The 27,100-nt window shown below is 38.7% G+C and overlaps 1 protein-coding gene across 8 annotated transcripts in view; it reads right to left on the bottom strand.

Moving 5' to 3' along the window:
- The window catches only part of RALGPS2 (Ral GEF with PH domain and SH3 binding motif 2), a 139,282-nt gene that overhangs the window by 101,032 nt on the left and 11,150 nt on the right, over positions 1-27,100 (bottom strand). For all 8 annotated transcript variants that reach the window (XR_011468727.1, XR_011468730.1, XR_011468729.1 and 5 more), the window contains exon 2: positions 1,653-1,800. Coding sequence is in view for 3 of the 8 variants with exons in the window: in XM_070397179.1 (XP_070253280.1) it covers positions 1,653-1,709 (57 nt within the window). In the remaining 5 variants the exon portion in view is untranslated. The remainder of the gene's footprint in view (positions 1-1,652; positions 1,801-27,100) is intronic.

Below are 27,100 nucleotides of genomic sequence, written 5' to 3'. Positions count from 1 at the left end.
TTGTGTAGTGAGAAGGAGGGACACATCAGAAAGAGAAAAGAAATTCCAGGTAAAAAAAATGACATAGGCAGGTATAACAGAAGTAGGAAAAACTAAGGTTTATATATATTCTTTCATGAGACTATAAATTTCATTTTATAGAGGATTAGCAACAGTTAAATCCATTAGAGAACAAATTTAGGGCCATTTTGAGAAAAGTCTTGAATGCAAGGCTGAGGATCATTTGTATTTAATTAGGCAATGAGGAACCACAAATAGTTTGGGGGTACAATAAAGTTTAACAGCAATATTGTAAGAATACTAAAACTAAACTGCAGTCAAATGGACCAAACCCAGCTTAGTAGAAGTACAAGATCAAACTAAAAAGCTGTTGCAATAATTCAGACAAGAAATAGTAAATGACCAAACGAAGACAGTGCTAGCAGAAATAAGGAGGAAAGGACTGGACCCTAGAGATAAATGTGGGGGATAGACTGTGAGGCAGCTGCCAAGGATCTCTCTCTTTGTAGTCACACCCTTGTGTAATCTTCTCAACTTGAGCGGGAGCAGGACCTATGACCTGTTTCTAACCAACAGAATAAGCAGAGATGAAAGGATGGTACTTCCAGGATTACATTACAGAAGACAGTTAACTTCGGTTTTGCAGTTAATTGTGATGGGCAAAGGAGAAGCAAGTTAATGAGAAATCTAAAAATTCAAACTTAGATGGCTATAGAGATGGCGATGCTATTAACAGAAGTCAGAGAGAGGGGATGGACTATTTTCTTCACAGGTTGTGCAGAAGTAACTTGATTCTGTTCATTTTGCAATTAAAATGTCTGGTCCTTCAGAAATGTTTAATAAAATTTATGAGGGAAGCCAGAGCTAGAGATAAAAATATGGAAATTATTTTTATAAGACAAATAATAAAAACTACATGCTTAGAATAATTTCAATAATAGCAAGACCCAAATAATGGTTTGGGGCAAAATGAAGTTATTAAAGAAATTTGAGGCCAAATTTGAGGCATTATTCTCAAGCTATATAATAAGAGAAAAATAAAGAGCACAGAAGCTGGATGCTAAAGTAATTAAGGAAAGCAGGCAAGTACCCTAAATTTATAGACAAAAGAGAAAAAAAAGGCGAGGCAAAAATAAATTGAGATATTAACTAGAGAGGTGAGCACTGGTTCCATCTTCATCTCCATCCTTAACACTCTAAGCTACATCACCAGAGTAGCCCTGCCTAATCCAGCCTCATGGCTCTATAATCTCCTTCAATGGGCTTGGAATCAAGGGATCTAGATAGTGACCAAAAGTTATACGTACAATTCCAAATAAAAGAATCTTTATTTGTTCCACTTCACTATTGCCCTCAAGGTTCATGGCATATAAAAACACCCATAAAAGAAATTCTAGGTATCCTATAGAACTAAACCCAAGAAAGGATTTGAAGTAATCATTATCTGTCAAGCAATTTAAGTAGATAAGGATTAGCTGTTTCTAAGATGCACAGTGAACATCTAAATGGAACAACTAAAACGTTTGGTTTTTAAACTAAAAAAATTTTAGCCCCTTTTCAAGTTCTGATTTAAATCTGTGAGCAACGATAATACTTGAAAAGTTAGAATGCCAGGTAAGAAACTTTACAAGGCAACTTCTTTACTGTCTTACCTCCGAAGCAGTAGCAGCAACATTAACACTGCTTGCCTGCCCGTTCAGTAGGTCCATGCTTCCCACAACATCAGTCCTGATGCTATGTTAACAGCACAGAAGACTGACTGACTGCTTCACGTCCAAGGCCACAAATACATTATTATTCCTGTAAAAAAAGAAACAAAATTGTAAATGTGTGTTTAATTATTACTGAAAGTTTAAGAAACCAAATCAATGCCTACCACTATGTCAAGAAAGACATTTTTTCAACTTTACCGAATTCTTTCTTATTCAGTTAAATCACTGAAGCCAGTTTGAGGACAATCCTATATGCTATTTTCACATGATCAGAAACACCAAACGGACAGTGTTCAATGCATGTTACTTTATGGTTCTTCATCATCAAAGCAGAAGTGCAATTTTTCACTTATTGTGAGAAAAATTCAAAAAATTTTCTTTTTACTTTTAAGTAAAGTATAAAAAAACACATGGCAGAGTAACACATGGCCTAACAATAAATTTTTAGAGTTCTAAATGACATCCTTAAATCAACAATGAGTAAGTTTACCGTGGCTGATAATCTAGTTTACAAAGATATTACAAATAAATAAAGTATTATGGAATGTGTAATAAAAATACCACAATATGTATTTATTTGTATAAGGTTTTAAAGTTTATTGAATATCTTCAATCCACTGTCTCACTTATCTTCACAACTACCAATAAGACTAATTAAGGAAGATATTAATTAGAAACAGCCTCTGAGGACAGAAGATGGTAAATGAGCAGCCAAGAATAAAATTCAAGCTAACTAAAATTCTGGTCAAATATTCTCCACAACACTGCATTTCTGTCCACTTCACTGGAAGTCAGAATATTTACCTGATTGAGGTAAATAATCCCTTTCCACAAATAGCTTCAACTATCTAGGGCAGAATTTCTTCCTCTCTGAAAATTAAAGGAGTAAATGGGCCTTAAGTTTCCTTTCCAACTATAAATTTCTATGATGGTTTTCATTCATTTTTTAATTTTATTTTTCAATTACAGTTTACATCTAGTATTATTATGTACTAGAGGTCCGGTGCATGACATTCATGCACTGGGGGATGTGGGGGTCCCTCAGTCCGACCTGCACCCTCTCCAATCCGGGAGTTTCTGTCTGTCTTTGCAATCATATGAGTGAATTGTCTGAGACCCCCAACCCAGTTTGGTTTGTTGCTCACAGAATAATAGAGGCATTTTTTTTTCTTTGCTTCATTGGTGGAGATTTCCTGGAAGTTTTAGGATATCTTCCCTTTAATTTTCCCTAGACACTCTGATTTTACTTACATCTCTCACCTTTGCTTTCCCTCCATCCCCCATCTCAACAGTAACTTGCTCCAGGCTCACTTTGCTCCAGTGTCTAGGAGAGCCATCTGCCACCAGAACTACAATTCCCAGCATTCCTGGTGCTCCCCGCGCTGCTGGGAGCAACTAAGGGAGCCACATCCCCCTAAGCCTCCGGCTCTCCCGCTCTGCTCTCCACCCAGTGCCTGTGTATGCAAATTAACCTGCCATCTTTGTCGGGTTAACTTGCATACTCACTTCTGATTGGCTGCTGAGTATAGCGGAGGGATGGTCAATTTACATGCTTCTCTTTTATTATGTAGGATTGTTTCAGGTTTACATCATAGTGGTTAGACCAGCCGTGGGCAAACTACGGCCCGTTTGAAATGAATAAAACTAAAAAAAAAAAAAGACCGTACCCTTTTATGTAATGATATTTACTTTGAATTTATATTAGTTCACACAAACACTCCATCCATGCTTTTGTTTCGGCCCTCCGGTCCAGTTTAAGAACCCATTGTGGCCCTCGAGTCAAAAAGTTTGCCCACCCCTGGGTTAGACAATCATATACTTTACAAAGTGGTACCCCAGATATTTCCAGTACCCACCTGGCACCATACATAGTTATTGCACTAATATATATATATATATATGGCTAATATACTAAGTGTCCATCCGATCGAGCACTACAACACACACTGACCACCAGGGGGCACATACTCAACGTAGGAGCTGCCGTGACTTGGAAGCAGTGGTTCTAAACCAGAGAGGAGGGAGCCCGATTCCTCGCAGGGCTACTCGATTCCACCTTCGGCCATAGGTTATGTTGTTGCTGGGGCACTGTTGCCCTGAATCTGGTTTACTGCACACTTGCATTTGCGTTCTATACCCTGTGTCACAGCAACTTTGCAGAGTGCCCTCTCACACTTCGGGACCCCTTGGGGGACGTCAGAGAGCTGGTCTTGGCCCGATCCCTGCAGGCCAGGCCGAGGGACCCCACCTGCCAGAGGGACCCCACTCACTCCGCAGATGCCCTTCGAGCCACGGCGCCACCCCAGGTGTTGCTGGCCAGGGAGGGACCACGGAAGGTTGGCTCTAGGGCATATCTAGCCTGTCTTGCCCAGTCCTGCCCTGCCAGCCACCTTCTAATTAATTTCCTTTCAATGTGCATGAATCCGTGCACTGGGTCACTAGTATTGACTATATTCCCTATGTTGTGCTTTACATCTCCATGACTGTTTTGTAACTAACAATTTGTATATCTTAAACCCTTCACCATTTTCACCCAGTCCCCCAACCACCCTCTCCTCTGGCAACCACCAGTCTGTTCTCTGTATCTATGAGTCTGTTTCTGTTTATTTTTTTAGACTAGAGGCCTGTTGCATGAAGAGATTCATGCAATAGGCCTTCCTTTCCCCTGGCTGCTGGCACCGGCTTGCCTCCGGCACCCGGGGCCCAGGCCTTCGCTCTGGCCAAGTTCTGGCCGGAGCCGGCCCCGGAAATGTCAGGCTTCGCTGCTCCACCGGCCCTGGAGCCGTGAGGCCTTGCTGCTTCGCCGGCCCAGGAAACATCAGGCTTCTCTGCTCTGCCAGCCCTGGGGCCGAGGCCTTGCTGCTACGCCAGCCCCCGGAAATGTCAGGCCTCGCTGCTCCACAGGCCCTGGGGCCGTCGGACTTCACTGCTCCACCGGCCCTGGGCCATCAGGCTTCACTCCACCACTTGGAGCCTACGTATGCAAATTAACTGCCATCTTTGTTGGCAATTAATTTGAGTATCGCACTGATTAGCCAATGGGGGCATAGCGAAGGTACGGTCAATTACCATGTTTGTCTATTATTAAATAGGATGCCATGTATAACTGAAATCATATGGTATTTGTCTTTCTCTGACTGACTTATTGCACTTAGCAAAATACCCTCTAGGTCTATCCATGCTGTCATAAATGGTAAGATTTTATTCTTTTTTTCAGCCAAGTAATATTCCATTGTATATATGTACCATAGCTTTTTTATCCACTCATCCATTGATGGGCACTTGGGTTGCTCTCATATTTTGGCTATTGTAAATAATGCTGCAATGAACATAGGGGTAGATCTATTCTTTTGAATTAGTGTTTTGGGTTTATTTGGATATATACCCAGAAGTGGAATTGCTGAGTCACAGGCAGTTCCATTTTTAATTTTTGAGGACCCTCCATCCTGTTTTCCATAGTGGCTGCACCAATGTGCATTCTCACCAACAGTGCATGGGGGTTCCCTTTTCTCCACATCCTCCCCAGCATTTGTTGTTTGCTGATTTAATGATGATAGCCATTATGATAATGTGAGGTGATGATACCTCATTGTGGGATTTTTTAAAAATTAATATTCACTGGAAAATATTTTTTCCATTGCTTTTAGAGAGAGTGGAAATAGGGTTGGATGAAGGGAGGGAGGGAAGGGAGAGGGAGGAAGGAAGAGAGAGAGAGAGAGAGAGAGAGAGAGAGAGAGAGAGAGAGACATCGATGTGACAGATACACATATCAATGTGAGAGATACACATTGACTGGTTGCCTGCTGCACGAGCTCCAAGGGGTCAGGGATCGAACCTGCAACCTAGGTACATGCCCCTGATGAAGAACTGAATCCTTGGGTGTGCAGGCTGATGCTCTAACCACTGAGAAACACCAGCCAGGGCTCATTGTGGTCTTAATTTGCATCTCTCTGATGATTAGTGACACTGAATATCTTTTTATATGTCTCTTGGCCATCTGTATGTCCTCTTTAGAGAAGTGTCTATTAAGGTCTGCCAATTTTTTAAATGGATTGTTTTTTTTTGGTGTTGAGTTGTCTGATTTCTTTATAAATTTTGGATATTAACCCTGTATCAGATATATCACTGGCAAATATATTCTCCCATTCAGTTATTTATTTATTTTTTGGTTAATCCTTACCTGAGGGTATTTTTTCCATTGATTTTTAGAGACAGAATAAGGGAGGGAGGGGGATAAAGATGGAGGGAGAGGGAGAGGGAGTGGAAAAGGAAGGAAGGCAGAGAAGGAGATCAATCCTGCAACCCAAATATGTGCCCTTGACTGGGAATTGAACCCCTCAGGCCGAAGCTCTAACCACTGAACACAACACTGGCCAGGGCTCTCCCATTCAGTTCTCTGATGTTTTTCATAAGAGAAATGCTAAATGTCTATAAATTAGGTACTTTAAACTCTATCCACTTTAAAAGGTTTGAAATACCAATAATTCTTTTGATGCTAAGTTTCCTCTCTCTGGAGTGCATTATGTGACAGTGATTCAGAAGCACAGACTAGAACAGATTGCCTAAGCTTGTGCACTGTTGGACTTCATGCTCACTTTCCTTACGTACAAAACAGATTTGACAATGAGTACTTACTTCACAGAGTTGTGCTGAGGAGAAATGAATTAATATAACAGTGCTGACACAAGGTTAAGTGCAATATTATGATGATGCATATTTTATCTATCTGCTTAAGCTACATAAAGCTCACATTTAATGGAGCCTTCTAATTAAAGAAGACAAAAACCTTAGAAATATGCCTCCAGCAAAATATCTGTTGGTGGACATCACCAAAAGCCTAACTGCAGACACTTGAATGCTTAAAAATTATTACTAATGACAGCACCCTTAGTCACATCTTAAGTTTATATTCATTTCTTTAGATATATTCTCAGAACAAGCTAAGAGAAAAACATTGAGCTAGAATTTTTTTAAATGAAAAGTGTATTAGAAATAATGGTTTTTAGCCCAGCCAGCATGGCTCAGTGGTTGAGCGTCGACCTATGAACCAGGAGGTCATAATCTGATTCCTGGTCAGGGCACATGCCCGGTTGTAGGCTTGATCCCCACAGCATGGGACATGCAGGAGGCAGCTAATCAATAATTCTCTCTTATTATTGTTTCTACCTATCTCTCCCTCTCTCTTCCTCTCTGAAATCAATGAGTATATTTTTAAAAAAGAAATAATGGTTTAAAACCATTTAGAATTCATTTAGAAAATCAATGTGAAAATTAATAGCACATAGAAATATTTTAACTTTCTCCAATCCACAGTATTTCATTTTATAAGCTTTACTATCCTTAAAAATCCAAATTCTCTCTGAAGGCAACACTCAGTTTGTAATGAAATATTTTCAAATAATTTCACTTTATTCTACATTCTATGCATAAAGATTAATTTAGATATGAATTCATGTATCAACAGTGCCCCCTAGTGTTAAGAAAAATATTTTAATTAATTAGGGAATGTATTCTTAATCTACTTTATATCAAATATGTAAATTTTATTACCACTATTTACTGAAAAATAGGTAATACAGACCAAGAATTAACATTAATACAGGTGTGAACTATAATAGCAAGACCAGAGAAATTGATGATCTATCTCTATCAAGATTCAAGTTTTCTTGACCTGCTTTTAAATAAAATGTCATTCATATTATTCCTCAAGAATTAAGGTCATATTAAAATCAATTATGTTTTTAGTAAAAAAAAAAGTACAGCAAAGCATACCTCAAAGAATATCCTATTCATAACTGTTTACAAATGTACTACATGACAACAATATTTAATACTGTTTAAGGACAACAAAGCCTCATATAATACCATAAAAATACTGTAATTCCTAAAAGACAATTTATTTTTTTATTATATGCTTCAAGACCTTCCTGGGTGAGGATTAAAAGAACAATTCAAGTGGACAATTATAAATAAACATGAAAGTAGGCATGACAGGTCCAACAGAAACTAAAACTTCTTGTTATATTTTTATAAGTTTTGTGGAAAAAAAAAAGTCATAGGTAAGATTAAAACACTGTATTTATAATTCAGTATGTATATAAAAGTTATTTCAAAGCTTGCTTTCCTTTAAAATGATTAATTAAACATTAAAGGTACATTTTATATGACAATCATAGAAGGCCCAAAGATTTAAATGGCCTATATATATCATAGTATAAAGGCTCGCTCACTTTGCACATGTGACAGCTAAACTTGAATGGCCTCCTTAATATTGTTGATCTAAGAAAATGGTAGATTAGTCCAAAATTCCCTAGTACTTTGTTTCCAATAATTATAGCCATCAACATGCTGATGAGTAACAGAAAAAGATGTTTTCAACATAACCGATATTGAGCTATTCTGACAAAAGCTTAATAAAAACGGTGATTGCCTCTTAAAACCATTTCTGGTATAGTATTAAGCAAGATTATCTTATTTGCCACCCTTAAAAAATTTAAGTTATTACAAAGGAAAAAGAAAGGAGTTCTGATGTACACCAGGGGTATAGAGTTGCCCAGTGTCTCTCACAGAGACTAATGACATTAGTCTCTTGCCATTTTTTTGTGCTTTCACTGTTCTTGTCAAAATTCTACTGCTATATTTTTTGCACTGATTTATTTATATACTAGAGGCCCGGTACACGAAATTTGTGCACAGGGGAGGCAGTGGGGGGGGGGGGGGGGGGATGTGTCCCTCAGCCTAGCCTGTACCCTCTCCAATCTGGGACATCCCTCTCACAATCAAGGACTGCTGGCTCCCAACCGCTCGCCTGCCTGCCTGCCTGCCTGATTGCCCCTAACCACTCCCGCCTGCCTGATCAATGCCTAACTGCTCCCCGGGTGGCCCGATTGCCCCTAACTGCCCTCCCCTGCTGGCCCAATTGCCCCTAACTGCCCTTCCCTGCCGGCCTGGTCACCCCTAACTGCCCTCCCCTGCCAGCCTGGTTGCCCCCAACTGCCCTCCCTTGCAGGCCTGGTCCCTCCCAACTGCCCTCCCCTTCCGGCCATCTTCTGTCCACATGGGGGTAGCCATCTTGTGTTGGAGTGATGGTCAATTTGCATATTACCTCTTTATTACATAGGATCTCCTTAAAAACTCATATTTATAACAAAACACAAGAAAAAAACACACACCGTTTTTTATTCAGGCACATAAACACAATTCTTGACCTCAAATTTAATAAGTATCTGTTGAAAGAATGAGTGAATGACTGAACAAAGCAGTCATTATATGAACGCCTGGTTAACAATAAGAATATAGGGAAAATGGCAATAAAATAATCAATACATACAATACTATACTATATTTAAATACTATACTCAAAAGAATATTATTAAGAGTTCGATTTCCAGCACCATGGCTGACAAAAAAATACAAGAAATATTGACTGGTGTGGCTCAGTTGGTTGAGTGTCATCCTGTGTACCGAGAGGTCACTGGTTCAATTCCTGGTCAGAGCACATGCCTGAGTTGCTGGCTTGATTCCCAGCAGGGAGTATGCAGGAGGCAGCTGATCCATGTTTCTCTTTCTCTCGCCCTCTCCCTCTCAAAATCAATAAAAATAAAGAAATTCAGAATATGGGCTCGATTTTTGATACCAGTAGGATAGTAAAGAAAAACCAAGAGAAGATAATGGAATTGAGACCCATACATTCTCTTCCTACCCCATTCCCACATCTTTACCTAGACTAAAACCAGAGACTGATAGTCTACCTCTATCAGTGATATGATTGTCTATTCTTAAAAAATGGATACTGGTACAGGAAGATAAGGAAACTTACATGTCTTGGCTTGGGCTTCACACAGAGGCTGGTGAAGGGCATCTATAAATTTATCTACAAAAGTGTAATCTTAGACATGCTTCAGCACAGACATGGAATTTGAATTTATACTACCAGCATGGTCCAAGATTCTCAAGACAAGAAATTCACATTTAATATGTTCACAAGCCAATGGGACTCCCAAAACCCAAGGCAGATGAAAGCAACAAAAATATGGGGGAAGGACATTCTTTTAAACCAGGCAGTGTGGGATTTTCACAGATAAAGCCCCAGTGGCAAGATCAGAATAAACATTTACCAATTCTATAAACAAACAATCCCACTACAAGTAAAAGCAGGAAATTCAACTATTAGGATTACCACTTGAGAACTTTAGATGAGAAATTATTAGATACAAGGCTTTCAAAGAGGAAGATTAAAATCAGCACCCTTGAAAGGAGACACTGAAAAAGACAAACATTTGTAAGAAAACCAAATATTTTTAAAAAAGAAAAAAAGGTCATTGGAGAAGTAAGCATCAGATTAAACAACCGAAGAGAGAATTTGTGAAGTAGAATCCTATATAATAAAACCCTAAAATGCAAATTGACCGAACAGCAGAACGACCCGTCGCTATGATGTGCACTGACCACCAGGGGGCAGATGCTCAATGCAGGTGGTCAGTACACTCCCACAGGGGGAGCACCACTCAGCCAGAAGCCGGGCTCATGGCTGGCGAGTGCAGAGGCGGTGGTGGGCGCCTCTCCCACCTCTGTAGCAGCACTAAGGAGCCCTCGGGGGATGTCTGGCAGGTGGACATCCCTTGAGGGATCCCATACTCCAAGAGGGCACAGGCAGGGCTGAGAGACCCCCATCCCCCGCCAGTGCACAAATGTTGTACACTGGGCCTCTAGTAGAAAAATAAAATTATGCAAAAATTCTGCACAGAGAGTTAATGAAATGGAAAACTGTGAAAAGAAATGAAAAAAATAGAATAAGATGTAACAGCCTAAGAGTAGTTCCAAGAGAAAGAGAGATAATGAAAGGCACTCTTTAAAGAAATAAAGACTGAGAAGTTTCCAGAACATGAGAAAGTCATATACCTTCATATTTAGGAATCACAAGCCTTGAGCAGGATAATAAAATTTAAAAAGTTGTGTGTGTGTGTGTGTGTGTGTATGTGTGTATCACTTTAAACTGTTTAAAAAGCAAGCAGAATAGGCACTTTCCTTATAGAGGAACAAAGTTAAATGGAAAGCTTCTACAGTACCAAAAGACATGGAAGAAAATAAAATATATTCAAAGTGCTAAGAGAAAATAACCTAGAATTCCATACCCAGCTGAATTCTCATTCAAGAGAAAGTAAAATAAAGATATTTTAAACAAAGAAAGAATTTACCACAAAATTAGTTCATAGTGCTAAGCAGCTGGAAGGGAGAATAGGAGGACAGATGAAGAGAAAAACAAGACCGGACAGATGGATAAACAGATAAGAAAAAAAAAAAACAGGACAGAATGGGGAATGGGGATGGGAGGAGAGGGTAAGAGAAAGGGGAAGGGGGAGGAGGAGGAGATGAAAAAAGGAGGGAAACAGAAAAGATTGTTCCTACTCAGTTCATTATATGGCTAGAGGGAGAAAGAGCAGGAAACGAGAAAAAAACCCCAAACGCAGAATACTACAATCCATCACACCGATTCAGCTTCAACAGTCACATGATTTCTGCAGGAAGAAATGATGTTTAGGTTTATAAAGAAAGATAAGTTGAAGGTCAAGAAGAAAGGAGAAGTAAAAACACCATAAACAAGGGTGCACATTTAAAAGTAAAGATAGTCCCAAGAAGGTGCAGTATGGAGCTCTGGAGAACCTTTCTGAGAGGGTCAAAGAAGCAACAGATCATGAAGGGTTTCATCTGTCACGTGGCGGAATTTAGACTGAAAGGGTCTAGCACTAGGAATCATTAAAGGTTTCTGAGTAGGGCAATGGCCTTAGGAAATGAAAACCAGTATTCCAAGGTTTAATGTGCCAGGGGTACGCCACTGGACTTTTAAAACAACAAAGTATCTGAAGTGGTGTGCAGGCCCCTTTCCCACCCACGCTTCTCCAATCTCTGCTCTCCAGAACCCTCTTCTAGTCTTTAGTTGTACAAAGCCTCCCATGGTCACATTCTATCTCAACTCCAATCAGATCATCCTACCACCACCAGCTTCCAATTCAGAATCCCTAATTCTATAGAAATGGCAATTTCACTTAGATGATACTTAAATGAAAACAAAAACAAGACAGAATCCCACGGTCCCACCATCCCCTCCACCATCCAAACTTCGGCCAAGGGGTACAGGAAGGAGATCAGTGGGAAAAGCATGAGACAGGAAACACTCCGTCTAGGACTTTAAACAGGTGTGTTATGTTGGGTAAATTATTTAATCTCTGAACTTTGGTTTATTCATTTATAGGTAAGAGATGATAAAATGTACCTCGGAGAGAGTTTGAGAAAAATGAAATCATATAGAAAGACAAAATCAATGCTTCTAGAAATGGTATACTATAATGGAAAGAACACAAATTTTGGAGTCAGAAATCCTGGGTTCAAATCCTAGCCTAGGCACTACCAGACAGCTGTAAGGCCTGGGGCAAAGAACTTTGCTAATATTTAAAAGTCCATCTATCAGTGATGTGATTTAAAAAAAAAAAAAAAAGCAAGAGGAAAAGAGAAGACAGACCTCTTCTACTTCTAAATTCCAGAAGCATGTGAAAATTCCAACATCAATTAATGGATTAAAAAGGCCAGTAAACTATTCCTCTAAATTAAGCATTTTGAAAGTATATTTTAAGATACAGGTATACTGAAGATTTACTAAATAATCCAAAAATGTTTTTACTTTAAAAAGTATTCATTTTTTAAAAAGAAGTCCTAAATGAGTAAACATGTTACCTGATAATAATTGTATCTCTCAGGACAAGGAGATAAATGTACAAACAGTTTGCAATACTGAATCATTGGATTTAATGATGAGAGGTTCCTTAAGAGTGATACCACTTTGCATGTTAACTATTTTCTAAGTGTAGATTAAACATAAATGTTATATTATTTTATGAATTTATTCAAAAGTACACAACTTGAAAATATTCCACGTACCCTTAGTAGTACAGTATTTAAGTAAATAAAAAATTCTAAACTTCACTTAATTCTTAATCAAAGGGTAGCAATCATTTTTCAAACAACAGTAACTTACAACCTGAAACTAAAAAGACAAGGTCTGAGAAACTTCAACACTATAAGCCAACCACAATGACAGGTTTAGCAATTTCACATACTACTCAGGTTGCAAAAGAAGAAAAAAATTGATAATGTCCAAATTAATCTACATATTTAGAAGTCTCATGTCAAAAGAACTAAGTAAATTATATTCCAGCAAGACTGCTTACTAGATCACTTAAATTATAGTTTAAAGTTAAATATCTAATATATAGTTTCCAGACATATATTTTATTTCTAAATATTTTAGTTACATATTCAAGGTGTGTGTGAAAGATGATTTCCAAAATAAAATAAGCTAAGACCTTAAATTAGAAGAAGATAAGGATAGCAGAAAGTTTTCACATCACATGCCACCTTAATAACACCACCTGAAGTAGAATGCATATATTAAGGCCAATGAAAAGAAATTGGTCCATTTAAAAACCTCGCCATCTATAAAAATAGCAGACATTATTTCTGAAAGTAGAGAAAAGCTTTAAAAGAGTGAAGCTACTTTTAAAAAATTCACTTGGATTAAAACTGTTGTTACCTTAATCAATAGAGACTCTACACATAAGTCGTTCAGATACAGTTTTGTTGCATTTGTATTAAACTGTAGAAGCGATGAGGTAATCCATTTATAAACTGGCTCACATTTACACAGATTGTTTGTATTTCCATGTACCTAATGGCCTACGTAAATACTTATAGTGGAAGAGAGACTTTCAAGTTACTAAATATTAAACAGGGGGAAATCTATTAAATGATGCCTTTGAAGGTTATATTCCATCTCCAGCATAGAAGTTTGCTGAAGATAATTTCACAGGTGATTCTAATACACAAGAGCTGAGATCTCCTATGTGACCTAGCCCAAAATAGAAATGTAGGTTAACCAGAAATTCAGATAACAGGAAGATCCAAGCAAAAAGATAAACTGTGCTCCAAACATTTGTTTGTTTTGTGTGTTTTGTGTTTTGTGTGTGTGTGTGTGTGTGTGTGTGTGCGTGCGTGCTCCACTCAGAACACTAGCCCATAAGGGTATTCATTTAACTCATAATCCTATATATTTGAAATAAAACAACAAAAACCAAATCCTGAACATACTGAACGATATTAGCAATTAAAACATGAAAACTATCCAACTGAATCAGAAAGAGATTTATATATCTAGCAAAGGTGTGCCACTGAAGGCCCAGGAATGGTCAGAGAAAGGAACTCAGCCTGTTAATATCAAACTAGAGGCCCGGTGCACAAAATTCATGCAATCGGAGGGGGGTCCTCTCTGTATGGCCTACGCCCTCTCACAGTTGGGATGTCTGCCCGCCTGCTCGTTGCTCCTTAGCATTGCTGCAGAGGTGGGAGAGGCTCCCGCTACCACTGCTGCGCTCGCCAGCCATGAGCCCGGCTTCTGGCTGAGTGGCGCTCCCCCTGTGGGAGCGCACTGACCACCAGGGGGCAGCTCCTACATTGAGGGTCCGCCCCCTGGTGGTCAGTGCATGTCAAAGCGACCAGTCGTTCCGCTGTTCAGTCTATTTGCCTTTTATTATATAGGACAGTGGAACAGAAAAACAGCACCGTTGGTCAATGCTAATAGGGGCAAGACAGATGTCAGGACTTCAAGATTGGAGCCAAGATTTCAGGTGAGGTAACAGCACAGCAGTACCTCTCTTAAAGCTGCAAGAGAAAAGAGCCTAGAGAGAAGGGCAATCAAATAGCCCAGAAATCCAAGAGATGAGTCTAAATGGAACATTACAGAATAATCCACAGGCAAAGGATTATTCACAGTAGAACACTAGGCAACCACTAGATGATCACAGAAGAAAACTCAGTCATGCAAGGGAAAACAGTCACAATGTACTGCTAAATGAATAAGGCAATTTTTCAAACAGTACAAAAGGTATGATACTCTTTGGCTGTCATTATCACTAGTATAGATATAGCACAGCATATTATCCTATATAATAAAAGGCTAATATGCAAATCGACCAAACAGCGGAACGACCAGTCACTATGATGCACACTGACCACCAGGGGGCAGATGCTCAATGCAGGAGCTGCCCCCTGGTGGTCAGTGCGTTCCCACAGGGGGAGCGCTGCTCAGCCAGAAGCCAGGCTCACAGCTGGTGAGTGCAGCAGCGGTGGCAGGGAGCAGACCTAAGCCATCAGTCGGGCATCCCCTGAGGGCTCCGGGACTGCAAAAGGGTGCAGGCTGGGCTGAGGGGTCCCCCTCCCCTGTGCATGATTTCGTGCACCAGGCCTCTAGTAGCATATAACAAGCATGCACTGAAATGTGACTATCTCCAAGTTTACAAGTCAATTTTTCCTAACTTTTGGCTTACCTACAAACTTTTTAAATTTTCTACAAAGATAATTTAATTAGAAAAAAGTAAAAAACAGTGTTTTCACACAGATTGCTTACTAGTTGCAAGAGAGAAAATAAGGAACTACACTGTGTGGATCAAAGTTACCACCACCAATGAGGAGCACAGGCGCCATGTGCCTCTGACATGACACATGGGAAGTAAACATCACTTGTGATCACGTCCACAAGCTGGGACTGCATACCCTGAATCTAATCTCGAGGAAATAGACAAACATAGCCTGAGGAACCTTCCTTATCTAATTTCGAGGAAAGAAACAAACATACCTCAAGGAACCTTCCCTAAATGCATTCTTTTAAAACGTCAATGTTATGAAGCACAAAGAAAGGCATTACACAGAAAAAGAGACATACCAACTAAAAGTCCTACATTAGAGGGCAGTAAATGCGACACGAGATCTTATCAGGACAACTCACACAACTGGAATACAGACTATAGATAAAAGTACTCTATCAGTTTCCTGAATTGGTAACTGTACTGTGGTTACATAAAAGAATAATTTTGCTGGTAAGAAACATAGTTGAAGTATTATAAGGTAAAGGGGTATGAGGTATGTAAACTAATCTCAAATACTTCAGAAAAACAGTATGTATATGTATGTGAGAGAGAAATAAGTGATGAGAAAGCAAATGGGACAAAACGTTAACAATTGGCGAATTTGTATAGAGAGTGAACTATTTTATTCTCTTTACTACTCTTAGAACTTTCCTGTTAGCTTGAAATTATTTCAAAATAAAAAGTAGAGGGGGAACCCTATAAATTATCCTGAAGTATACAGAAGCTCAACTTAAAAACCCATAACTTGCAAAATTTCACAGGAACTAAGAAAACTATACATCCAATCAAGAGGACAACTCTCCCCACCAACAGATGGCCTCAGTGGTCGCTGGTTTAGTGTCACTTTGCCCTTCAGAGCCCGCCTGGTGAACAGCCTTTGGAACTAAACTGTGTAGATCCAGAAATACTTGTGCCTCACGCTAATACAAAGAATAATACAGATGAACATTACTTAAGAGGTGGAAGGTACTTTGAAGATCTCAGCTTGGGGTACAGCCTTTGGAACTAAACTGTGTAGATCCAGAAATACTTGTGCCTCACGCTAATACAAAGAATAATACAGATGAACATTACTTAAGAGGTGGAAGGTACTTTGAAGATCTCAGCTTGGGGTACATTTCAAATCCCCAAGTCTTCCCTTATTTTAATATTTGCCCCCAATATCCCAGGGCATACCCTACACTCCCACTCCTAAAGGAGAATCATGGCTGTACCAATCCTATCTAAGAAAAGAGTAATATGCAAATTAACTGTCACCCCAACACAAAATGCCGACGCCCATAACCACAAGATGGAGGCGCCCAGTCCCCTCAGCCCTGCTGCTGGAGTGTTTGGGCCTTTCAGCCTGGCCAGGGGTCGCAGGGACCAAGCGGAGAGGCAGGATCCGCCCAATCTGGTGGTGGATCAAGCCTCATTGCTCTGCCGCCTCTGGAGTGTCTGCTGCCAGCAGGGCCTGCTTGGCCGTCGCTGCGGTGATTGCGAGCAGGCAAGCGTGTCCCGCAGACAGCACCCAGCAGGGCCTGCTTGCCCATCGCCATGGTGTGGAGCAGGCAGGCCCCACAGAGAGCAGAGAACAACGGGGAGCAGGCCCAATCCGTCAGTAGGACATCCCCTGAGGGCTCCCAGATTGGAGAGGGTGCAGGTCGGGCTGAGGGACACCCCGCCCTGTGCATGGATTTTGTGCACCAGGCATCTAGTTTACTATAAAGAGATGGGGAATGCCCTAACCAGTTTGGCTCAGTGGATAGAGCGTCGGGCTGCGGCCTGAAAGGTCCCAGGTTCGATTCTGGTCATGGGCATGTATCTTGGTTGCGGGCACATCCCCAGTAGGGGGTGTGCAGGAGGCAGCTGATCGATGTTTCTCTCTCATCGATGTTTCTAACTCTCTATCCTTCTCCCTTCTTCTCTGTAAAAAAAAAAAAAAAAAAAATCAATAAAATAAAATAAAAAATAAAAAGAGGTGGGGAAGTATCCTCCATATGCACAAGAATGAAAGAAGGGAAGAAAAAAGGAAGCAAAGAAAAAGAAAAGGGGGGGCGGGTTGTAAGTTTATCTACTGCTTTATTCCAATCCCCTGATTTTACAGAGACAACACTCCAGTGGGAGGTCATGTGATCTGGCCAGGCTCACATAATCAGTTAATGGCAGAGGTGTGTCTTCGGTTTGCTAACCTCAGCACTTTCTACAAAGCCAAATTACCTTCTCCCTACCAACTAATTAAACGTTTAAATACTGTGGAAATGTGGAGGTGGCTGGGGTGAAATATCTAGTTTCCCTCTTCATGTCTAATAAAATTCCTTAGGTGAACAATATGACAAAGGAAAGAACATGTACAAAGGCTAGGAATAGTCAAATCTTTTGTCCCTGGCATTCAGGGAAGCGCCTATAGTTAAATATGGTATAATTAGAGGGCAAAATGTAAATGAGACGGGAAGCATCAGGAAGTGCATCTGGAGAAGTAGGTTTGAAGAAAGGACAATGTTTGTCCCAGTAAAAAGAAGAGGCTGGACTTTATCCTGTAGGCAATGAAAAGGCAGAGCCCTTATAAATGGACTAGTAAATTATATGATCTTATAAGTTTCATTCAGGAGGAGATACACACATACTGAGACTGATTCCTATTGAATTCAAGTCTCAACAAATGTGATAACTTCAAGTACAACGACCTTTGATGCTGATTACCGATTTGTCCCAAAACATCTTGAAAAATCCCCAAATTGAAGAATATTACTATGGCATATAACACATTAAAGCATAACTTTTTTTTTACTCCTACAGACGTTTTAATGATTCTAAAAATTCTGAAATAATTTATACTTATTTACATTATCATAAAAATTGCAGAACAGACTGATTTACACCATGAACTTAAGCCACCATAGTGTCTTATATTTCACTTTTTAATTTATCCAAAATTCCTCTTCCTAGACCTATTCAGTGTTCACCAGCACTAGGAATTGGCTCCAGTAGCATAGAGTGCTGGCGTAAATAAAATTGCTGTACAAAAAAAAAGCAGAGAATAATGAACTGTATTGAGGTTTGCCTATTGGGTAGTGAATTAGGATCAAATCTGTGTGTGCTCAGCAAACTGATAAACTATTGTATGTCATAACCTTCCCAGTCATTCATGGAATAGTGAAAACTACAATGTTAATCTGTGAAACAGAGATTGTTCTATCAGCAAATGACTAGTCAAAAAAGCATCATGTACTCTGATAGTAAAGATTCCTCCAGTCTTTTAAAAGTGACAATGCCTATAACAACAAAAATATTTGCATAGCAGTTTATAGCTTACACACACACACACAGCTTAAAACAATTTCGGCAGAAGGATTTCAAGATATCTTGTTTTAGCTCTGCCTGGTGTGGCTCAGTTGGTTGGAGTGTCGTTCTGTATACCAAAAGGTTTCAGGTTCGATTCCTGCTCAGGGCACATACCTAAGTTGTGGGTTTGATCCCTGGTTCAATCTCTCTCTCTCTCTCCCTGCCCCCCAAGTCAATGGGCATGTCCTCAGTTAAGATTTTTTTTAAAAAAAAGGTAATATATTTTAGTAAATTTACAACCTAGTTTTCCATTATAACATTTTACTAAGAATCAAGAGTACTGAGTGTCTGAAGATGTTTACTCCTGCATAAGGTCCTGGGACCACCGAATGACCAGATGAAGAGAATTTCCTGTATAAATATTGAGGTGTTATAGGGGTTACAACACTGTTCTTCATTTATTTTAGCAGCCCCCTAAGATAAAGCCCCAAAACGAAGATTTCCCCACATGTTGCATTTGCTACAATTCCTTTCTATTTACTATGTCTGGCAAAGAGGAAATGTCAGGAAATCTTCACAGAGATCTGATCATTGAGATGAGTCTTAATGAGTAGAAACTGGGCAGACAGAGGGGAAATGGTAAGGACATACCTGCAAGAAGAAGAAAAAAAATTATGAAGACATAAGAATAGAAAAAATTGATTGGCATGATAGGATAATGTTAGTTAATTCTTTGCAGAGAAAGCACAAGTGTGAGTGAGCGTGTGTGAGTGAGCACGCGTGTGTGTGTGTGAACATGAACAATAAACTACAAAGACAGACTGTAGCCCTGGCCAGGTAGCTCAGTTGGTTAGCACATCATCCCAATATGCCAGTGATGGCGGACCTTTTGAGCTCGGCATGTCAGCATTTTGAAAACCCTAACCTAACTCTGGTGCCGTGTCACATATAGAAATTTTTTGATATTTGCAACCATAGTAAAACAAAGATGTATATTTTTGATATTTATTTTCTATATTTAAATGCCATTTAACAAAGAAAAATCAACCAAAAAAATGAGTTCGTGTGTCACCTCTGACACATGTGTCATAGGTTCGCCATTACTGTAATATGCCAAGATTGCAGGTCTGATCTCTGGTCAGGGCACATACAAGAATCAACCAATAAGTACATGAATAAGTGGAACAAATCAATGTTTTTTTCCCCTCTTTCTCAAATCAATAAATAAACCCTTTAAAAAATAAATTTTCCTGGATTCACAACTATCAAGTGATTTTCAAAGGGACTCAGGAATAAAATGTTTAAGAACCACTATTCTGAGTGACTGGGAGTCACAGTGTAATTACAGGCAAGGATGTGTTCCGTAATACTTTTTAGAAAAGTCACTGGCAACACCAATGGTGGTTGATAGTTAGAAATGGAAACTCAAAATCAAATACAGCAAAAAAAAGGTTATTGCCCTATACCAACCAAAAGATTATAAGTACTTTTTTAAAGAAGCATTCTTTTAATTTTTAAAAATATGCTTTAATTGATTTCAGGGAGAAGGGAGAGAGAGAGAGGGAGGGAGGGAGGGAGGGAGGGAGGGAGGGAGAGACAGACAACAATGAAGAAAGAGAATCACTGATTGGCTGCCTTCTGTATGCCCCTGCCACTGGGGATCAAACCCACAACCCAGGCATGTGCCCTGACTGGGAACTGAACCATAACCTGCTGGTTCATGGGTCCTGGTTCATGGGTTGATGCTCAACCACTGAACCACGCTGCCTGGGTTATAAGTACATTTTTAAAAACGTAATTCCAAAGACTTCCCAAAGGTAAACTTGCTATAATGTATTGGCCATCTGCATGTGGGTTGTGAGCAAGAAAGGAACTAAGCATGCCTTATCATTCTACTTCCCATTTAAAGTTCATGCCATTCACTTATTCCACACCATCATCAGTAAAAGCCATTAGTACAGCGGAGCAACTGCAAGTGGAAGGGACCCACTTTCTTCCATGTGCACACATCCACCAGTGGGAAACTAACCAGAAAATGCCAAATGTCTCACAGAGAAAATGCTGATGGTCTAGAACAGGGGCTGGCAAAAGTATGGCCCATGTGCTGAATCCTGTCCCGTTTTTGTGAACTGAGATGCATTTGTGCATTTATGTTGTGTATGAAGATAACCATAAACAACATATAGGTACACAGAGGCTTTAGGGATTGAGAAGGAAAAAAAAGGCCTAAAGTATTTACTATCTGGGTCTTTCCAGAAAATTTGCCAACCCCTGGTCTAGAACAAAAACAAGAACAGGTTCTACCCCAGAAAATATTCCTTAAGTACAAGATTTGGGAGTAATATGCAGGTAAGGCTGTATGTGGACCAAATTTAGCCATGGAACATCAGTGCCCTAGGAGCAGCAAACTACTCCTAATCAAATCAAATATACAAAATTCCAAGGATTACTCTATTTGGAAAAAATACAGCTCCTCAGCCCAGACCAATTTGGCTCAGTGGCTAGAGTGTCGGCCTGTGGACTGAGGAGTCCCAGGTTTGATTCTGGTCAAGGGCATGTACCTTGGTTGCAGGCACATCCCCAGTAGGGGGTGTGCAGGAGGCAGCTGATCGATGTTTCTCTCTCATCGATGTTTCTAACTCTCTATCCTTCTCCCTTCCTCTCTGTAAAAAAATCAATAAAATATATATTAAAAAAATACAGCTCCTCATGGGCAACATACTAAGGGCTAAAGTTCTCAACCCAATTCAAATCCTTGTCCTTCCTCATCCTTCCACTTTTTAAATGGAAAACCAATGAGGTATCGGCTCTGAGAACCAGGGCCCTGGCCTATTTGTAGAACACTGGCAAAAAGGCAGCTAGATACTAGGCCTTTTAAATTACTGAATCTTAACTCTGAATTTCTGACTTCAAATAGCACTAATTATTTCAAAAGCAAATAAAAACTAAATTTTAGTCCATTGGTTATAATTAAGCTCCAATGGTGGTGATATTTTGTTTTTTTCCAAATGATATAAAAGCAAATACTGCAACATATCCAAATAGATCAACTCCAGGTGGCTATACAAAAATAATTACTTCAAAAGTGAAAGTCTCATACACACATCATCCAGACAATCCCAAAAGTTCAAGACAATTTTCTCCAAAGGTTTTTGTTCAGCAACTTGTTTTGTCAATATGTTCAATACAGGATTGAAATAATAAGAGCTAAACTGACTTTAGACACTCTAAGTCAGGGCTTCTCTCCTATGGCACCGTTGTCATTTGGGACCAGACAATTCTTTGTTGAGAGGGACTTTGCTGTGCATGATAGGCTGTTTGGTAGTATCTGTGGCCTCTAGCCATCAGATGCCATCAACAATTTTGGAATCAGAAGTCTCCGAAGCTGCCAAATGTCCCTGGGAGGGCAAAATCACCCCAGTTGAGAACTGCTGTTCCAAATTAATTAAATTTCTTAATAATCTCTAAGAAAAAGATTTCAATAAACTTTTCTTTGTGTATATATGTGTATTTTTCTATCGATCTTCAGAGAGAGAAGAAGGGAGAAAGAAGGAAGGAGAGAAAGAGGGAAACATTGACATTGATTCGAGAGTGAAACATCAATAGCCTGCCTCCCACACACTCCCCACCAGGGATAGAACCACAACTGGGGCATGCACCCCAATCAGGAATCCAACCAGCAACTCCTCGGTGCAAGGGATGACACCCAACCAACTGGGTCACACCGGCCAGGGCAGCTTTGTGTATATTTAAATAACCATGTGAAAAGCACAGTAACGATACATGTTATATAAAGTTTTTCATAAATATTTTATTAATATCATATCTATATTAGGATCTTCACTACATCACTTTGATAAGCAGCTTTATTTATATGTAGGTGGCATGCAATGAACTGCACAGGTTCAAAATATATAGTATATATCTGTGAAAAAATCTCCACCATCAAGATAGTGAACATATCCTGTCACTCCACAGTGCCTGGCTTCTTTCAATGAGCATATTTATTTTGAGATTCATTGTGTTGTATCAATAGTTCTTGCCTTTTTTATTGCCAAGTAGTGTGGATATATCATAATTTGTTTATCCATTCATCTATTGATGGGCATTTGGGTTTTAGTGGTTATTACAAATAAAGCTGCTGTGAATATTACTACACAAGCCTTTCCAATAAATATCTAGTCTAGGTGTAGAATAGCTGGTAGGTCTATATTTAACATGTTAAGAAACAACCAAACTGTTTCCTAAGAACTGGTCGCACTATTTTACAGTCTCAACAACAAAGTACTATATCGTGTTCCAGTTCTTTTATTGCCAACAGCTGGTAAGGCCAGTCTTTTTTTTCTTTTAGCCATTCAATATTATATAAACAATCTAGTTTTTGAGAGTGATATGTATATATATATACACACACACATACATACACACACACACTAGATATAAATCCTTATTTCGATAGATATTTGATTGACAAATATTTTTTCAGCTTGTCTCTTCATTCTCTTAATATCTTTCAAAGAGCAAACATTTTGAATTTGATGAAGTTCGTTTTATTTTATGGATTGTACTTTTGGCGGTATACTAGTACCTAAAAAATATCTGCCTAACTCAAGATCACAAAAATTTCTTCTGTTTTTATCTAAATAAGTTTATAATTTTAGATTTTACATTTAGGTCTACGATTCATTCTAATTTTTGTATACAGTGCAAGATATAGACTGAAGTTCATACACTTTCGTATGGATAGCCAATTGTGCCAGCATCCTAAACAAACTAACCTTTCTTCACTGATATTGCCTCTGCACTTTGTTAAAACTCAACTGTCCATGCATGGCATGTATTGGCTTATTTTTTGGACTCTATTTCTCTATCACTGCTTTGTTTAGTTTTATAATGAACTATGGTATCAGGTAGTATTAGCTCTCCAATTCTGTTGTTCTTTTTCAAAGTTGTTTTTGCCATTCTCGGTCCGTTTAATTTCTGCATGAATTTTAGAATCAGCTTGTCAATTTCTTCATAAAAGCCTGTCAAAATTTTTATTAGGACTGCAATGAACCAACAGATCAATCTGGGAAGAATTGTCATCTTAGCAACAATGAGTCTTCCAACCCATGAATAAGGAGTATCTCTCCATTTAAGTCTTCTTTAAATTACGTTCAGCAACGTTGTGTGGTTTTTAGTATTTTGCACAAGTTGCTATCATCAATGGCACTGGTTTTATTAAATTTCAATTTCTGACTGTTCATACACTGATATTTATATAATGATCACGTATCAGACAACTTATTACTTCTAGTAGTTTCATAGGTTCCATCAGATTTTCTACACAGTCATGTCATCTTCAGAAAAAGGTACTTTTGCCCAGCCAGTGTTTCTCAGCAATTGAACGTTGACCCATGAACCAGGAGATCACAGTTCAATTCCTGGTCAGGGCACACACCCGGAGTGGCAGGCTCAATCCCCGAATGGGGTATGCAGGAGGCAGCTGATCAGTGATTCTCTCCCATCGATGTTTCTATCGCTCCCTCTCCCTTCCTCTCTCTGAAGTCAATAAAAACTTTTAAAAGGTACTTCTTCCTTTCCATTCTAGATGCCTTTTATTTCTTTTTCTCACTTGGCTGCACTGGCTAAAACCTCCAGTAAACGTTGGAACAGAAGTGATGAGAGTAGACGACCTTGTCTTATTCCCGATCTTAGGGAAAAGTATTTGTTTTATGAAAACTACATTATCTGTAGTTTTTTCAGAGAGGTGCTTTCTTGGGTTGAAGTTTCTTCCTAATCCTAATTTGCTTACAGTTATTACCTGAAATGAAGGGCAAGATTGTAAAATCCCTTTTTTCTTTTTGCATTTATTGAGATGATCATGTGGTTTCTTTTTTAGTTGGCTGGCAGAGTGAATTACACTGAATGTAAATGTTAAACTAACCTTGCATTCCTAGAATAAACCCCACTTGGTCATGATGTATTATTATTTAAAATAAGTTGCTGCATTCAATTTGCTATACTTTGTGTAGAATTTTTGTATGTATACTCATGTGAAATATTTCTGTATAGTCCTCTTTTCTCATGATGCCTTTGTCTGGTTTGAACATAAGAGTAATACTGGCCTCACAAAGTTAATAAGTAGTCCCACCTCTGCAATTTTCTGGAAGTGCTTGTGTAAAACTAGTACAATTCATCCTTAAAATTTAGAATTCACTTGTGAAGTCATCTGGGCCTAGAATATTTTTTTCTTTGGTGAGACTATTTTAATTATAAATCCAGTTTCTTTAATAGATACTTGAGGTATCTATTAAAGGCAGGGCTATGCAGGTTGTCTATTCTTGAGTGAAGTTTGGTAGTGTGTATCTTTTGAAGACTTTGTCCACTGTAGCTCTGCTGTAAAATGTACAGCCATAAAGTTGTTCATAGTATTCTTATTATTTTTTTATTATCTGTAGAATCTGTAGTGATGTCACCTGTCATTTCTGATACTAACCAGTTTGGTTAGAGCATTATCAATTTTACTGATCTTCCCAAAGAACCAGTTTCTGGTTTCATTGATTTTGTCTATTGTGTTTGTTTTCTACACATTGATCTTTACCATTTCCCTTCTTCTAATTATTTTACCTTTTTTCTCATTTTTAAGGTGGAAGTAGAGGTCATTAATTTGAGATCTTTTTTCTGTTCTAATATAGGTATTCGGTGCTTATAAACTGACCCCGAAGTACTGCTTTACTGGCATCTTACAAAATCTGATATGTTGTGTTTTCATTTTTATTCAGTATAATATATTTACTAATTTCCTTTTGATCTCTTCTTTGACCGATAGGTTATTTAGAATTGTATTACTTAGTTTCCAATTATTAGAAAATTTTCCAATTTTCTGTTAATTCCTCATTTAATTCCATCGTGATTGGGTAACATAAAATCTCAATCCTTTTAAATTACCGAGACATGTTTTATGGCCCAAATTATGGTCCGTCATGGAAACTGTTCTGTGTGGACCTAAGAAGAATAAAGAAGAACATTCTCTTGCCGAAACCGGTTTGGCTCAGTGGATAGAGCGTCGGCCTGCGGACTGAAGGGTCCCGGGTTCGATTCCGGTCAAGGGCATGTACCTGGGTTGCGGGCACATCCCCAGTGGGGGATGTGCAGGAGGCAACTGATCAATGTTTCTCTCTCATCGATGTTTCTAACTCTCTATCCCTCTCCCTTCCTCTCTGTAAGAAGAACATTCTCTGCTGTTAAGTGGATTTTCTATAAACATTCATTAGGTAGGTCAAACTGGTTGACAGTATTGTTCAAGTCCACTATACCTTTGTAATTTTCAATACTCAAAGAAGGGTATTGAAATATCCAAATAAAACTGAGGATTTGACAGTTTCTCCTTGGAAATCCATCAGTTTTTATTTCATGTAATTTAAAAATTCTGTTATTAAGAGTATAAATGTTTAGAACTGTTTTGTCCTCTTGATGAGACAACCTCTTTATCATTATGACATCCTTTGTCCTTGGAAATATTCTTGGCTATGAATGAAGTCCACTTTGACATTAATATAGCCATGTCAACTTTCTTTTGACTATTGTAAATATGGTATTTGTTTTTCATCCTTTACTTTTAACCTATTTGTATCTTTATATTTAAAGTATGTTTCTTATAGGCAAGGATATAGTTGGGTCTTGCTTTTTTATACAATTTGACAATCTCTGTCTTCTAGCTGGTGTGTTTAGGCCACTTATATTTGACATGATTATTGATTTGTTTATGTTCAAGTTTATAATCTTGCTATTTGTTTCCTTCTTATTATGCTTTCTTTGAATTACATGAGTATATTTTCTGATTCCATTTTATCTCTTTTGTTGGTTTATTACCTGTAACCTTTTAAAAAATATAATTGCCTTAGGATTTATTGTATACATCTTTTAACTTACCATGGTCTACCTTCAAATAACATTATACCACTTCATATATGTATTGTATAATCATAGGCAAGATGATTAGCTTCCCTGTTTCTCAGTTTTTACCTCTTTTTTTTTTTAATATTTTTTATTGATTTTTTACAGAGAGGAAAGGAGAGGGATAGAGAGTTAGAAACATCGACCAGCTGCCTCCCGCACATCCCCCACTGGGGATGTGCCCACAACCAAGGTACATGCCCTTGACTGGAATCGAACCTGGGACCTTTCAGTCCGCAAGCTGACGCTCTATCCACTGAGCCAAACCGGTTTGGCAGTTTTTACCTCTTTAAGATGAAAATAACAATAGTACTTCACCAAGCTATCATGACTATCCAATGAGTTAATATAGGTAAAATTATTAGAATAGCACCAAGCATCTATTAAATGCTTAATAAATAGCAAGTCCTATTATTCACATTGAATAAGACTGTATTTTTAATAAATTCCCTTTGCATTACCTAAAGTAATCTTGCTTACCCAGCCCACATACTGGTTTGCACTGCTCTAATAGAATCTGCAAGCAAATTAACTCCTTAGCTTGCAAGAAATTAACTCTTTTAGTTGCAAGAAATTCATTCAAATGACCCCAAATAGCATTATATATGATACTATTTACTGAACATTTACTATGTGCTTAGAATTGTTCTAAAAGCTTTGCATGTGTCATCTCATTTAATCTTCACATCAACTCTATGAGGAAGGTATAAT

The sequence above is a fragment of the Myotis yumanensis genome, unplaced genomic scaffold (genome assembly GCF_028538775.1).
Source record: "Myotis yumanensis isolate MYYU_CA2020_CCGP unplaced genomic scaffold, mMyoYum1.0.hap1 SCAF_17, whole genome shotgun sequence".
Classification (NCBI taxonomy): domain Eukaryota; kingdom Metazoa; phylum Chordata; class Mammalia; order Chiroptera; family Vespertilionidae; genus Myotis; species Myotis yumanensis.
Note: the sequence above shows the minus strand (reverse complement) of the source record. Positions and strands in the feature narration are given on the sequence as shown.